At 33.1% G+C, this 14,874-nt stretch overlaps 1 protein-coding gene across 1 annotated transcript in view; it reads left to right on the top strand.

Annotated features, from left to right (window-relative positions):
• The first annotated feature begins 4,559 nt into the window (after positions 1-4,559).
• LOC136806133 (ras GTPase-activating-like protein IQGAP1) overlaps positions 4,560-14,874 on the top strand; it is a 30,668-nt gene continuing 20,353 nt past the window's right edge. Inside the window, exons 1-11 of the mRNA XM_067062699.1 lie at positions 4,560-4,864; positions 7,517-7,616; positions 7,893-8,049; positions 8,219-8,296; positions 10,189-10,265; positions 10,497-10,564; positions 11,066-11,440; positions 12,506-12,669; positions 13,057-13,147; positions 13,495-13,658; positions 13,927-13,963. Coding sequence (XP_066918800.1) covers positions 4,801-4,864; positions 7,517-7,616; positions 7,893-8,049; positions 8,219-8,296; positions 10,189-10,265; positions 10,497-10,564; positions 11,066-11,440; positions 12,506-12,669; positions 13,057-13,147; positions 13,495-13,658; positions 13,927-13,963 — 1,375 coding nt within the window. The 5' untranslated portion in view covers positions 4,560-4,800. The remainder of the gene's footprint in view (positions 4,865-7,516; positions 7,617-7,892; positions 8,050-8,218; positions 8,297-10,188; positions 10,266-10,496; positions 10,565-11,065; positions 11,441-12,505; positions 12,670-13,056; positions 13,148-13,494; positions 13,659-13,926; positions 13,964-14,874) is intronic.

Here is a 14,874-nt window from a genome sequence, read left to right as displayed (position 1 = left end):
ATTTTAAAAATAGCCAAAATTGTATAAATTATGCCAAAATAATAGTAAATGAAAATGATCTGTTAGACCAAAATATTTTGTTTTGGGAATCGATTGAAAAGACTTTTTAAAGAATGCAGTTTTGAGTTTGAGAACGAGTCATAAGATATAGAGCAATTCCCGGAGGGGGTACTCGATTTCTAAACGACGGCATGTGCCGCCAAAATTGGCTTTCGAAATCAGACCCTTACAGTGCAGCTCTTGAGCAGTAGAAAGGTACCTTTACAGGGCATGTTATGGAATGTTTCTGACCCATACAGAGCAGTTTGATTTCACATCCTATTGTGCTGAAGCCACCTGAAAATGAGCCTGAGATGTCAACACAATGTTCAAAAAAAATAAAAATGGGTGCTAGTCGAAACTATAAAGATATATTCAGATTTTTACTGTCAGACTTGCAATTCAGCAGTCCCAAACATACCCTTACAGTGTATCCAGCTAAAAGAAGACCCTTGTAGTGCATTCTATCAAAAGCACACCCTTACAGTGCATTTCGAGGGTCTCGAAAACCCTACCCTTAAGGGTGTAGGTTGGACCATACGAGTGTCCCCGGGATCTTATACAAGTTTATTTGAAGGCATTTGAATAAAGAAAGTTTCAAAATAGCACAACTTTTTATGTCTGAATTAAAACAGGGATATGTTATAGCGGAGCTGGATAACGCACATTTAAAAAAGCCTTGTTCTATCTCTGTCCCTGACGTTAAAATTTGATATGAAATTTAACTTTTTTAATTACATGAACTTCATGTTAATTACAAACTCATGAAATTTGGATTTCCTCTTAGCCAATGATTCTGCTGCTGCATTTATCGTTCACGATTAAAAACTTTTAACTATCAAAAGGTACAGACCCACATTGGTGAATGACAATTTAAAGAAATGAAAAAAATTGTTTTCATTAGCAAAGTTATAAGAAATTTCTTCTCTAAGATTATAAATAGTACTTTTTCATTTGAAATACCGCGCTACACCGCGGGGTGCCTCATGGAAAATTATTTATGGAAAAAATTTCAAGTCAATTGAAACAATTGAATATCATTAAAAGAATCATTTTGCAAAAAAAAAAAATTCGAAATTTTGCTGTCGTCAGCAGAAATCAGCAAAATACGAAATTTTGCAATAAAGTGCTGATGTCAGCAAAATTTCAAAAATTTCTGGAGATATTTAAAAAACAAGTTTTGCTGACGTCAGCATTTTTTAGTTTTTGCGGTTTTTCGCGAAAATAAGGGCGTAAACAATTAGGTAACACCCCTACAGCGAAAGTTCATCATGGTATCATTCGTTGCAAATCATTGGTTTCCTCATTTTCTGCCGGCTAATGGCCTTCAAAAATTATGGTAATTTTCAGGTTTTTGAGACATGCCATAACTTACCTGAGTAAAAACAGAACACTCAAGGGGACAGAGATGGATTTCTATTATGAACAGTTTACAATAGAAAAGACAAAGATAAGCAATCCGCTAAGAAATTCTCGTCCTTCATCCAGCTCCGCTATAACATATCCCTGATTAAAAGGATACTCTTTTAAAATATAATATTTAAATCACTTAAAAAAGTGTTCAGAAAATAATGATAGGAATAATGGGAAAAATCAAAAAATCAAAATTTTTTGGAGTGATTTGCCTCTCGGCAGTACGGGTAAAAACATTCTGACACAAACTCTTCAAAAATCTCATACTACATATTGTTCCATGTTTGTTCCATAGAAACATCATATACATATAAGCCTGCACCCAAAGTTGGATCAACACAAACTAAAACAAATTTTTACACCTCCTTTTCCCCCTTTTTTCAGTAATTTTGCTCTTGTCTTCTACTAATTTTTTGAAAATATCTCCAGCCAGGAGATGTTTTGTTTCTCATTTTTTAAATCAATTATTATTTTCATCCATTTCCATTTTTTCTAATTTTTCATAGCTCGTTTTAATATGACTTCACAACTTTATGGAGAAAAGTGTAAAGAATTTATTGTTAATGCTTAAACATAGAAGAATAAAACTAAAGGTACTAAACACTTTACATTTATGAGAAGAAACTATATAAGATCATACGGCTTCGATGGAAAAAATATTAGGAACAAGTTAAGAACACTTTAAGATTTTGTGGACTTTAAAACATCTGATTTCTTTATAAAAATAGCTGACAAAAATATTCAAAAATTGGTAAAAATTAAGAAAATGCTAAAATAATTTTTAGGCCTTAAAACTCAAAAAGTTAATCACGCAAACCGAAAGGGGAGCGATTTAAGGGCTCTGACCATAGTGAATTTTTCATAATTGCGGTGTTTAAAATGTGTTTTCTGACTGATGTAACCAACAAAACTATGGCATGTTATACATTTTCTGTTAGACAAACTATTCCTGAATCTGAAAATTCAAAAATTGCATTGAAAAAATTTGACGAAGAAGAAAATGAAGACTTTTGCGAGGAAGAGTATTTCAACTTTGAAGAGCTTAGTTTTGGCGATGAAAAAACATTTTGAAAAAATTTTGGCAGTAGATGGTGTATCTTTTACCGAACAATAAAGATTTTTGCGGAAAATTTTTGTAAATGCTTCTTTGTCTCGAAATCTTCAAAATAGTGGTTTTTCATCAATTTTTCATCTGGATTTTGCTTAAAAAAACAGTCATAACTTTTGACACATCGTTTTAGAAAAATTTTCCGCAAAATTTAAAATAGTTCAATTCTTTGCGGACAGTGTAAAGAAATTTTGAAACAAAAAAGTTAATTACCCATTAAAACTAAGCACTTTTTGTAAAAGAGGGTGATGCAACATATTATTAACATCGTTTTAAAGTTCATAACGTCATTTTTGCAATTAAATTCTTAATTACTCTTAAGGGATTCGATTGAAAAGCAATTTATAAAGGCAATTCTTTGTTAAAAGTGTTAAGGAACCTGAAATATAACTTTTATGTTCAAATACCAAAATCAATTTTTGGACTATGGTCAGAGCCCTTAAAGAATCACATAATTGGTTGATGAAGCGATGAAGACAAGCGGAAATTTTCATTCCGTTTATAATTATCAGTTTTTTTTCGGTAGAAATAACTTATGGGGAATAATAAAAGTAGATATTTACTCCTTGAAAATTACGTTACTTTTCTCCAGGTAAATTAAAATATATATACGACGTTTCCTTCACTTTTTTATTATCTAGTATCTGCTTATCATTACTAGGCGTAGTGGTATAGTGGTTATCATACTTAACTCCCGCCTGGGGGGGGGGCGAGTTCCATAACAACGGTATCTCTACGATTCACTTGGCAAGTGAATATACCTTCGTCCAGGCCAACCCATGTCATGTAGGGGGAATTGGGTACCATAACTCTGATACAAGAGTATGGGCAGATTAGACAGACATTGTGACGTGCCTTGGCATTCATAGACATAAGGTTCGGCTTAGCGTGAGTATCTTGTCATTCGAGTATCATGGTATAAGCCATGGCTTGACAGCTCACGTCTGTCAAGTCGCAGTATCTGTCAGCACCGTGATTCCAACTCCTACTCGAGTCGAATATATTGTTATGGTCCTCAAAAGAAGGAGTGAAAATGGGACACTTTATATTTAGAGTTCAGTTCAGAATTTTTCATTTCCCGAAAAAATAGCTTTGTCTGTACACAAACAAATTATCTACGGCTTATTTCAAAATTCATTGCCGTAGAGGATCTGTCTTTTCTCATTTGAGATTTTTCAAACCGACCGCTGCGCATGGAGTGTGTTGGTGGGATGGAGAGGAGAGACCATGAGAGAAGTGTTGCTATTTATAAATCACACTTCATCGTAGAGGTCTCCGTACGGGAATTTTTTTATCAAACATACAATGCGCAAAGAGTGTACTACGAAGTAGACTAGTAAACTAGTCGGTTATTACTTATAACCTTATAATAAAACTGTCAATCAAATAATGTAAACACTAATTAAATATTCAGCGCGCGTGAGAGAAAAGGAAAATAACCGACTAGAAGCTACTTCCAACGCCTTTTTTTCTTCACCTAAAATCGTAAGGAGAGACGTACAGATTTCTGTATGTCTGACCCGTGCGGGATTGCATTTATTTTTCTTTCTGTTTATTGCGTTTTTAGAAATGCTCATTTATTTATATGTTCCCATGTTCAATGTTACTATGAAATATTATTTAGTCAAAAAAGTTGGATGGATTCTCAAAAACCTAAAAAAAGTTGTAAAATTAAACAACGTTTTTTGAGGGAAGTAGCTTCTAGTCGTTGAAATTCAGAAAAGAGACGCAACTTCTATTTGGAGCTTGATTTTTTGTATAATAGGTCTGTTTTCAACGACTAGTTTACTAGTCTAAACTACGAAGCGATAAACGTGATATACACTCTAAATAGCTCAGCTAGCACTCCTCGATCGCGGCGAGAGCGGGACAGCAAGTGCAGTGAACGCCATCGAAGCGCAACTTTGTTTTTTTGTGTGTTTGGCGCCCGTTCAATCTTCTAGCCTTTAAGCTGTCATCCGCTCCAATTTGTCATTTTTCAACCAAGCCAAGCTGATTTAAAGTATCAGTTAGCAGGCTAGCGTGATAGACGGCCCGTGGCACCGAAGGTGTGGTAAAAATATCATAACAGTGATGAGGGCGCAAAGGGAAGTGGAGATTTGTGAATTTTGAACATTGAAATAAAGGGGAAAACGTGTGAGAGAGAGCTCCTTTATAATATATAGTAATGGTTTAATGTAGTATAAAGATTAGTAATTTTATGTAATAAGTTATATATTGGTTTTAGTTGATCAGCAAAGATGAGTGTCCCAGAGCCCACCATGCAAAATGAACATGGCAACTGGAGTCAAGCAGGAGTCGGAGGTTAGTTTTTTTAACCTTTTTAGATGAAAATTTTAACTTGTTATGAATTATCATTGTTCTGTAACAAGTTGAATCATTCCTATAGAGTCGCATGTTTGTATGAGATTGAATTTATTTGACATTATTTGATACACTTTGTCATAAATCACAAATGTAAACAAGCTGCCAAAACTGGGAGACTTTTTACATTTATGGACAAATATTTTCAAGTTTTACCACATGAACTACAATACTTTTCAATCATATGTTGCTGGTTGGTGCTATAAACCATTCAATTTTTGAAGTTAAAGATAAAAAAGATATATGAACGATATCGATAATGATATGGGCGCCATTCCATAAAATTTTTATTACCCCCCCGCCGTCGGACGACATGCATTGGGCTCTTCCAGAAAAAATTTGATATAGGGGGTGGATGACGGGAATTTTCAGAAAAAAAAAGCACTCGGAAATCCAGTCAATTTTTCAAAGTGCTTCGGAAATTCCGATCAATTTTTTATTTCAACCCTTGGAAATTCCACATAATTTGTCAAAGTTTTGAAAAAGGTATCGGAAATTCCAGATTTTTCCACCAAAAAATTGATTTTGTATCGGAAATCCAGGAGTTTCAATTGCTTTTGTATTGGAAATCCAGGAATTTCAAAAAAACATTTTGCCTTGGAATTCCGCTGTCGTCCACCCCCCTATAACGGACTTTAACTGGAAGAGCCCATTTTTTAATTTTTTTCTAGCCTCGGAAATAATTTTTCTTTTCCAGTGGTGGTCGGAAATTCCGATAAAAATTCATCTACTTTTGCAAAATGCATCGGAAATTCCACTCATTTTTGCCATTTTTAATTCAATTACCTTTGAAATTCATACATTTTCTTCTCTCACCTTGGAAGTTTCAAATCTTGGTGAAGACTTTTGCCCTCGGAAATTCTGTGCGTCCGCCCCCTATTACAGAAAAATTCAGTGTCTGTCAAAATCAGAAGAACTATGTACCTGCAAAGCAATTGTCAAAGCAATGTTGCATTATACAGTAGACCTTTTGTAGGGCGCAACGTTATGTTGAGTACAATTTTAAAAACCCCACTGCTGATACTCCAGTCATCAAAACAACTAACGGAAATTATAATGATAATATAACGCATCTGCATGTACTAAAATATTCCCTTATCTCATTTTTTTGGAATCATTACAACAACTTTATTTTGAAGATTTATTTGAAGGGCCATAATTATAACCATTATATAATTATTAAAATTATTTGGTTCGCTTTATTGGCTTTGTTCAACAAACCTTCTAACTGTCAAGTTTTATACTGTACTAGGAAATCTAGTTTACAGAAAAAAAGACACCAGTCATCAACAGGATACGTTTGCAGCAACAGGGACAAGAGTTACCTGAATCAAGTTCCAAATCCAAAGTTATTTGTATGGAGAAATTGAAAGCCTTAAAACAAAATAAAAAAGATCTTTTGCCAAGATGCAGCAGCCTGCCAAAATTCATGATTAATGTCAAGGTTGAGTGCTTCGATCAATTTGTAAGGCCTTGATGAAAGGCTTTTTCATTACACTTTAATAAAGTAAATTGAGCAATCTGAGAAATAAAAATATTTTGTCTATCAGTGATTCCGACCTTTCTATTACTCCTATCTCTAAAGAAAGGTGTAGAAATTAGGTGGGGGATGTCAACATTAGACAGGCAAAGTATGGCAAATCTTGTATGAAGTACCTTCCTTCGATGGGTTTACTTTTCATGAGCAAGGGGTAACTTTTATAGGAAATAACAAACTATTCTGGTCTGCTATTTAGTTAAGTCTGATAGTTAAGTTGACTGAAATTTTACTTAAGTTTACAAGAGAAATCCGTCATAACGATATATTCGGAAATCTATATATTTAAGTAGTAACAAAACATACATGTTCATTGTCCCTACATATAAAAAGAACCCAAAGAGATCCAATGTAATGATTCTGAATTCTACCGTAACTTAGTGTAATGCTAACATACCTTGTATAATTCCATCATAGCAGCTATCTGGTTTGCAAAGTATTATAATGATTTTTGTAAACAGCTTACTCAGATAGTTGCTATGGCAGAATTAGACAAGGTATGTCACCATTACACAAAGTTATTGTATCTGAGATGAGGTGAAGACAACATCAAAACAATGAGACACTCTCTAACTATTGAATTAATTGAACAGTAATCCAAGTCTAGAAAATGTTTGTGCTTTGAAAATTACACTCTAAAGGTCTATGTAATAACCAGAAATATTTCCACCAAGCTTAAAAAATTAGCTTACACCCAGTAAGCACCTAGAACAGCCCTGCAGAAAGTTAACTAGTAAAAAAGATGGTAACAAATTTCACAAGGTAGCCAAAACTGTGACAATGAGGTTGAATAGTTATCGAGCATCAGAATGGGAACCACAAAGTTAACCCTAAGATTTTGTTTGAAGTATAATTAATGTAATGTAACTTTCAATATAAAAAAACACATTACAGATGTAAAAAACCTAAGTATAATTTATAATAAGTTTGATGTATTATTTTCATGCTAATTTCTAGATAAAGCATTGTGGTATATCTGCTAGAGATCGAAAATGGCACTTTTTGCCTGTTTTTGCTGTTATTAACTACACTATTTTTATTTACTACATTTGTAGAAACTGATGTCGATGAGCGCGATTCTGCTGATGCTATGGATGAAAGGAGAAAAGCACAAATTGCCTATGAATATCTCTGCCATTTAGAAGAGGCTAAATTGTAGGTTTTCATTTATTTGTTTTTGATTTCTGATTGTCTTCAGAAGTTTTCCTGAAATTTTGTTAAAATGTATTTCAGTTTCTTTCAGCACATTTACTACAAAGTTATCTTAGTGCTAAGGAAAACCTGATTGCTTTCTCAAAAATAGTGGGAAACTGATGTACTTTGAAATACTAATACAAAGCATATTTTATAGAACTTTAATTCTTTTCACTGCAAAATTTTATTTACACAATTTGGTTTCAAGAAATTCTTTACTTTTGTTTTCTCATCAAGGTGGATCGAAGCATGCATCAAAGAAGAACTCCCACCCACTATCGAACTAGAAGAAGCATTAACAAATGGTGTAATCTGTGCTAAATTGGCAAATTTTTTTGCCCCAGAAATTGCCCCTGTTAGAAAGATTTTTGATAAAGATCTAACAAGATATAAGGTGAGCTGTGTATCATCTTTATTTTAGATTCAATGCAAATGTAATTCAATGAAATGGAGTTAGTTTACCAGTCTGCATTATCGTGTTTTTAAATGGTACGTACTTTTTATTGCTAAGTATTGAAGTTCACTATTTTTGATTAATTTCTATCTTTTCTTTTCTGTAATAGGAAAGGGGACTGCATTTTCGACATACTGATAATATCATGTATTTAATCAGATCAATGGAACACATAGGACTTCCAGCTGTAAGTTTCACTATTCTTGTTTCTTTTATTGGTTTGTCGTTTTATAAGGCGATTGGGATGGAAGTGAATTTATTATTTCCTTCTTCCTACATTTTTATAATGATGTGGATGCAAAGCAAAAATTTGTACAAGAAGTTTATAATTGATTTTTTGTAATTATAATTGTGACGTCAAAGTCTTATCCTGATGTGCAGCCATCATCATTAACTTGTCATCCAATTCTATTTTGAGTGATTTACTAAATTTCCTATTTAATAGCCATGTACAGATTTTCAAAATTTCTGTTTATACTAATAACAAATTGAACAATTTATCATCAACAGAGTCAAAATTCTTGTTGAGTTTTTTCACATTGAAAGAATTCTGAAATGTTTTTATTTACTTTTCAGACTTGGAACTGATTAAAAAAACTTTCTTTCTTCCTATTTAAAAAAGGTTGCTTTATTTATTTTGCAAGGTTTTTCATATAAGGCTATAAACAAATTGATGTGGTTAATTCATCATAGCTAAGCTAAATTCATTTTATCACTTTTATCACAGACTCTGTTTTTAAATATCAAGACATCATGTTACAGTAAACAAATAGCAAACTTTCTGTAATAGAATTTGTTTTCAATCAAAACTGTAAAACAATATGGAATGATATCATATTTTAAAAGACGTCTTTTCCTGAGATATATCATTCATGTGTGCAGTTGCATATGATTTTAAATCAATTTTGTTATGAAAAAGTCATCCCCTATGTTTCAACACTTGAATGTAAAATTTGATGTGATAATTAAGAAATTTAACAAGTCATGTCTAACTTATTTCCCAGTTATAATTGACAAAGAGATTTAAAATCAATAAAACGTCTACGTCTCCATGGAGTGTTATTTAGATATCTAGGAAGTGAAAAGTCTTATTGAAAAGATTATTGCTATATAAAACCATCTCAAAATGTCATTTCAATCTTTTAATAGACATTATAATGAAACCCTTTACAAAATGTTTTGCATTACTTGATCTGAAAAATTATATTTAATTGCTTGAAAGTAACTCATAACCCATTCAGTCATTACATAGTCATGCTGCTTTAGATTAACTCAGTACTACCATAAACATCACCAAGATTTTTTACAAACAAACTGAAAACTATAAATTCAAAGAACTCCCAAAACAATTTTCCCTTTATTTCAAAATCTTAATGATATGTTTACTAAGGAGAGGACGACAACTCTTTGACTCATGTAAATAAAAAAATTTCAATTAGAACCTTATTGTAGCCCATAAATATTGTTCATTACCCTGTTTTGAATTTTTAACGAGGACAAAAATTAGGCACAAAGTCAGAAGACATTCAAAAATATAGAAGTAACCTTGATTGTATAAACTGAAGGGAAAGCATTCTTATGCCTATTGTTTAAACCATAAATTTCATGTTCAATTTCTGCAGTTGATATTTTTCTATCATTTTCAAAATAATTATTGATATTGATTGAAATTAGTAATTTATAAATCAATTCAAACACAGGCAACTCAAAAATAAAAGTATGCAACACAGGCTTCAAAATTCTGATTGATTCTGTTAAATGAAGAAACAACCATGTAACCAATGACTTCCATTACTATGAAAACACAATCTAAAAATAATACATGTCTGTTAACTACTGCTTGATACAAAATGCTGTTTTCAGCTGGTACACTGTACCAAATTTCTTTAAAATACCCAATAAATTCCCAATTTCATCGGTAAAATTGCTTGATCTATAAATTCACTTGCTATTTCAAATTTAGAAAAGCGTCCACTGTGTCTGACTACTTTAAAGAAGGCTCCTTACCGGCTATTACTCAATATCATGGCATATCATATCAATTAAAATTATAATGCTATTATATCTGTCTTTTTTCAGGTTTTCTATCCTGAAACAACAGATATTTATGATATGAAGAATATGCCAAGAGCTATATATTGTGTTCATGCCCTAAGGTCAGTGAATTTGTTATTTTCGAATTTTCGAATAGTCCATTTTGATCCTGAAAATTCCTTTAAAAACGTCATGGGTGGGTCCTTTTTACCATTATCAGTTCTTCTATTCTAAATAATTACAACATTACAACAAATGTGATGTTATTTAAGGGTGTTACACTCCTTGGAGGGTCTTTGCCCATTCTTTTATCAAACAACACTAAACTTTGTAAATTTTTCCCCACCTTTTAGTTTGTACCTCTTCAAACTTGGACTTGCACCACAAATCCAGGATTTATATGGAAAAGCACAATTTACTGGTGGGTTTGGTTTCTTTATTAAAGGCTGGCGCAAATGCATCCAACATTGGGTCCAACATTATTGTTGTATGAAATGTTTGGTTCATTTGCGCAAGTCATAAAATTGCAACTTATTAATAGAAATGTTGGATGAAGTTTGATCCCCACCAAACATTTCATCCAACATTTTTATGAGATTTACGTCACTTTCATGTTGGCTTTAATGTTGAATGCATTTGCGTAAACATGCTGGATTAAAATAATTGATGGTTTTGCGTAAATGATTTGCAACTCATGAAATCTCATGCAACTTTTCTAATTTTTCCATGTGACTTTCATCCAACATTTCGTCCAACAAAGAATTTGAAATGTTGGATCAAAATGTTGGATGTATTCGCTCCGGCTTTAATGGATTTTGTATGATATGAATAAAGAGTTCTGTTGCTAAAATCATAGTTTTGTTTATCTCGACCAAATAAGGATTTTCCTGAAAAAAAATCTAAGTAATGATTCTTCTTTCAGAGGAGGAAATCAATGCCATGAAATCTGCTCTTGACAAATATGGCATCAACATGCCCCACTTTGGTAAAATTGGTGGTATCCTTGCAAATGAAATGTCAGATAATGATGCCGCATTACATGCTGCCATTGTTGCTATTAATGATGCTATTGACAAAGGGGTAGCCCAAGACACATGTAAAGCATTGAAAGACCCTGCTGCTCAAATGCAGGATATCAGTGATGCAGAAGCACAAAAATACCAAGATGTTTTGTATGATTCTAAACAAAAAAAAATAGAACAAGCCAGTTTGAAAGGCAAAGATGAATCAGAGCTGGATATGTACGATAAAATGTTGACACAAGCTGAAATTCAAGGACATGTCAATACAATAAACTGTAAGCTGTTTTGAGAATCCACCTTGAAAATAGCTTGTTTACTAGGGTTGTGGCTTCTTCGTAAAGACGAAAGACAGATCTGGACTTATTTCGTACTTTCCAGTCTCTTGTTCGTAGTTTTTCTGACTTTCACCACCGGCGGGATTCGAACCCACTAAATGCAAAGTTCCGATGTTTTGAAACCCAATGCCTTATCCACTGCGCCACGGATTCATGCCGAGAGAGCGTTTCTGACGGCTATTTATATTGTACAAACTACAGACCAGACTGTATTAAGAGAAAATCACAAAAGAGTGCTTTTTTCGAGCTCCAACCCTAACCCTAACTGATAATAACCAAATTCCTAGCCAATCTGATACGTAACCACACTCAAACCACACCCATACCCAACCCTACCAGGTTGCCTGCAGGTCCTGACACTATTCCCGCATGCCGGATCCGAAAAATAGGTACATGTCTTTCGCTTTTACGAAGATGCCTTCACCGTTTACTAGCTAATGGTTTTGATATTTTAACGAATTAAGCACAATAAGGTTCTAAAAGTTACTTTTGATTGAAACATTTTGTCAAAGCTGTCCAAGTCAAATCAGACCGGTCTTCGTACCTTATTATGAGCAGTCTAGTAGCGGTTAAAATTTTGTTTTAGATTGCCCTTCAGACATAGAAATTCTGATTTTGTACGTTGCTTGCTGCTCAACTGACTCGTAGCGACCTTTTCGTAAAGTTTTACCGTTTCGTATAAAGTTTTACCGTTTCGTAAAGTTTTACTGGCCCTTATTAAAAGACTATAAAGATCAACCCGATTTTCAGGAATTTAAAATCGCTTGGGGAGTCACTAATTTGTTTATATGCAGGTTTTGAGCCTCAACAATTTATTTAGATGTCTTTTATGTTGCTTGAAAAGAGATAGCATGTATAGAGGCTTTTGCGTCTCAAAGTTAGCTGATTTGTTTTGTAATTTTTTTTTCAGTCAGAATTTTGCTTTGCTAACTATTGAAAGAAGTGATTTCTCTAAGAAGATAAATTTAATGAAAATTTTTACTCGTTAACTTCTTTCTTTTGCAGTAAACAAAGCTGTTGAACTAATCAATGAAGCAGTTGATGAGCGCAATGAACCAAAATTAATGGCAGCTATGACCTCTAGAGAAGCTGGTTTGAGTGGAGTTAAGCCAGACAATAGTTCATGGTACATGCAGAATCTTGTTGATGAGAAAGGATTGAAAGCTGAGGTAAAGATTTAGGACCTTAGGATCTCAGGGCTTAAAAGCTCAAAATTTTTCCAATAAGGCTTGGTCAAAATTAAAATATTAACATATTTTGAGAGCATTCGTATTGTATTGTTTCAAAATTATAATTTTTGAAGCCAGGTTCAGGAAAACGGGAAATTTACAGTCATGGTATGGGGGAGCACTGCCGATTTCAATGATTATTTTAATTATATTTTGATAAACAATGTGAATCGATAAGTATTATCCAAGTTTTGAACTTTAAGATCAACCCATAATAAAGGCCTACGAAAATTAAATTGTTGTTTTTAGCGGTTTTGCAATCCTTTTTGGTAGAATTTCTCATTTTGAGACATGTGATTAATTTTGTTTTGCTTTTTATTGGTTTAGAAATTCGGCCCTGAAAACTCTGCATTAGATCAACGTGATATACAAAGCTCAGTCAATGTTGCAAATAATTTGGCAGATCGCGTTAGAAGCAGTAAGTTCTAGTTTTTTATATAATTTAAAACTTTTGACCACTTACCTCCAGAACAAACAATGCATATCCAAGAATTATTAAGACATGGTTTAATTCCATTGGCACATGGTCATGGAGAACTGTTTGGAGTGAGTGGCAACAATTTTGGGAAAAAATATTACCCACTAATGTTGGGTGAAGAAGAAAGATTTTCATCTTTCTCGCCTTCTAAACACAATAAAATGCTATTTAATTGGATGAAAACAAGTCCTTAGTCTGCAAAAAAGTGAGAAGCCATTGGTTGCACAAAACGCCTGAAAATGAAATCATGTTTCAAGCCTATAAAATGTTGATCTTTCACATTTTAGTGGAGAATGCTGTCCGTCAAATCAATAGAATTTTGGATAGTGGTACTCCTGATGAGCTCATGACTTGGCTTCAAAAACCAGAAGGTTTGCTTCCAGTAGTGGATCCAAGTAGACCAAACTTATACATGGACAATCTCAAGAAAGCCAAGAGTGACAAAGGGGCTGTAAGTTAATAAATTAATAAACGACGAGTTTTCTCAAATTTCCTTTGAAAGGGTATAAAATTTTGTGTGCTAATGCCAGATAGATTTTTGCAGACACCTATTCTTAAAAGTTAATTCCTTAAATCAATGTTTCGAATTAAGATGAAAAATTCATGTTCCTCTGTTTACAATCTAAGTTTTGGAAAATAAAATCTAGATATCAGCGCTTTCTTGGAGTTTTCAAGCACTCTCTGCATTGAAGTTAATTTTTGTTTTTGTTTCATTTTAGGACCTTACACATGATGATCTCACAGAGAACATGAAATGTAAGTATTACTGTAGTGTTGAATTGTATACAACCTGATACAAAACTGACATTGAATGCAAAAGCTTTTTGGCTAGATAGTTTAAAAGTCACATTATTTGTTACGTTCCTTATAATTTTTTTAATAAGCTTTTTTTTAGTGTCCTAGTCAATCTTTTGTTTTCTATATACTTATTCTAGATATTGATGCAGCCATGGTCCAAGTATTTAAGACTTTATTCCAAACAAGACAGGCTTGTAAGTTTAAGTGAAATAGGAGGAAGAAAGTTTCAGCTAAGTAGTAATTAGCCTTACTCAGTACCGTAATTTCGTCTAATATCGACATCCCCCTTCTAATTTCGACACCCTTCTTTAGAGATAGGAATAATCGGTAGGTCAGAATCGCTAATGTAAACTCTTTATCCTGCTTAGCGATCAGAGAAGAAAAAATCTGTTGTCGGCGATCCCGAACTTCCTATTTCCTATCTCTTAAGAAGGGTGTCGGAATTAGAAAAGGGATGTCGACATTAGACCAACTTACTCAGTACCATTCAGACATTCTTGTTTTTGTATTGAGAAGTTTGTCATTGTCTATAAATGAGGTAGAATTAGCATACTTGTTCTTTGTTGATATAATATTAAAGACAGGAGGGTATTTTCCTAGCATTAACCTTACCACCGTTTTGTTTTAAGAAATTGAGTTCTAATTGTATTAAATGTCGGCAAAAACATTTCTGCCCTCTTAAGATTCTAAATAGGTGTTTCCATGCATATTTTTCAATGGTTAAAAGTTCTAAATGGATTGTGAAAACAGACCGTTCTTTGTTTTTACCTTCGAAACCTATTTTTTCAGACTCATTGTGATTATGTCGAGTTGATTTTCCTTCAAGTTTTCTCTACTTAGCATTATTATTTTCAGTTCAATAGTTTTTC

Source organism: Clytia hemisphaerica, unplaced genomic scaffold, assembly GCF_902728285.1.
Source record: "Clytia hemisphaerica strain Z4C2 unplaced genomic scaffold, Clytia hemisphaerica genome assembly, whole genome shotgun sequence".
Lineage (NCBI taxonomy): Eukaryota > Metazoa > Cnidaria > Hydrozoa > Leptothecata > Clytiidae > Clytia > Clytia hemisphaerica.
The sequence above is the reverse complement of the archived record's forward strand: the minus strand, read 5'-3'. Positions and strand labels throughout refer to the sequence as shown.